Source organism: Solanum pennellii, chromosome 7 (assembly GCF_001406875.1).
Source record: "Solanum pennellii chromosome 7, SPENNV200".
In the NCBI taxonomy this organism is placed as follows: domain Eukaryota; kingdom Viridiplantae; phylum Streptophyta; class Magnoliopsida; order Solanales; family Solanaceae; genus Solanum; species Solanum pennellii.
Window position 1 is genome coordinate 47760160 of NC_028643.1, and position 1450 is coordinate 47761609.

The following is a 1450-nucleotide window of genomic DNA, read 5'->3' on the forward strand; positions in this document are numbered from 1 at the left end:
CTATGTACCTAAGTGGAATCAGGTCAGGACGTAGTTCAAATACAAAAGGGGAGAGTAAAAAATACAGAATGCAATGACCGGTCCTGACTATGACTGACTACGTGTCTAAGAGGAATCAGTTCAGGACGTAGCTCCGATACAAAAAGAAAGGGAAAAGTATGAAATGCAAGGGACCGAATCCGACAAGGATTTCTACGTATCCCACCGAAGGAATTCAGTTCAAGCGTAAATATAAATACATGGAAATGATGTTTTGGGGTTTTCTAATGGACACCAAATCTGATTTGGGTTGCCTATCTATCCCACCATGGTTAGTCAGGTGTAGACATAGTTCTGTTACATCAAAATGTAAAAGTACAAAAATAAACACTGATCTAGAGCTCTTCAGATGTAGTATTTCTTGATGGCATCTGAACTGATCGGCTTTTTTCTGCCTCTGCTATCCATTTCTTCTAAGATTACTGCTCCTCTAGAGTGTACCCTATGAACCATGTAAGGTCCTTGCCAATTTGGTGCAAATTTCCCTTTGGCTTCTTCTTGGTGAGGAAAGATCTTCTTCAATACTAATTTCCCCAGTGTAAATTGTCGAGGTTTAACTTTCTTTTTGAATGCCTTGGTCAATCTGTTCTAATAGAGTTGGTCATGACAAACTGCATTTGTCCTCTTTTCATCGATGAGCATCAATTATTCATGCCTTGTACGTATCCATTCAGCATCTTCCAGACCAACCTCTAGGATAATCCTTAAAGATGGTATTTCTATCTCAGTAGGTATTACTTCTTCCGAACCATAAACCAACATATATGGAGTCACCCCAGATCGTGGTACGATAACCGAGTAAAGCATACGGTAGTTTCTCATGCCATTGTTTGTGACTATCTACTATTTTCCTTAAAATATTCTTGATACTCTTATTTGCAGTCTCCACTGCTCCATTCATCTGCGGCTGATAAACTGTGGAATTTCGATGAGCAATCTTTAACCTTTCACAAGTTTTCTTCATAAGATAGCTCTTGAGGTTGGCTGCGTTATCTGTTATGATTGATTCTGGAATTCCAAACCGACAAACTATGTTATTGCGAACAAAGTCTACCACTGCCTTCTTAGTCACTGCCTTGAATGTCGAAGCTTCGACCCATTTTTGAAATAAATGACAGCCACCAGGATGAAACGATGTCATTTGATGCAGGAGGCTCTATGGGTCTGATGACATCCATGCCCCAAGCGGCAAACGGACAAGGTGAACCTATCACGTTAAGCTCATTCGGTGGAACCCGTATACAATATCCATGCACTTGACATTGATGACACTGTTGCACACATCGGATGTTATATCTCTCCATGGTCATCAAAAAAATCCGGCTCTCAAAATCTTCATTGGCAAAGAGAACCCGTTCATGTGAGGTCTACATGTTCCTACATGTATTTCTTCCAAAAGCCTTGTCGCTTT

The 1450-nt window shown here is 40.4% G+C and overlaps 1 protein-coding gene across 1 annotated transcript; it reads right to left on the bottom strand.

The window, feature by feature from the left end:
* Nucleotides 1-384: 384 nt before the first annotated feature.
* Nucleotides 385-1180, bottom strand: LOC107025031. Its single transcript, XM_015225913.1, has 2 exons — nt 849-1180; nt 385-622 (listed from the first exon to the last, which is right to left on the bottom strand). The coding sequence occupies exons 1-2, from the start codon at nt 1178-1180 to the stop codon at nt 385-387; spliced, it is 570 nt and encodes a 189-aa protein (XP_015081399.1).
* Between the last annotated feature and the right edge of the window lie 270 nt (nt 1181-1450).

Coding starts and splice junctions, on each gene's coding strand:
- LOC107025031 (XM_015225913.1), bottom strand. CDS start 1,180: ATGACATCGTTTCATCCTGGTGGCTGTCATTTATTTCAAAAATGGGTC. Junction 623..848: donor CAATGGCATGAGAAACTACC/GTATGCTTTACT, acceptor CTATTAGAACAG/ATTGACCAAGGCATTCAAAA.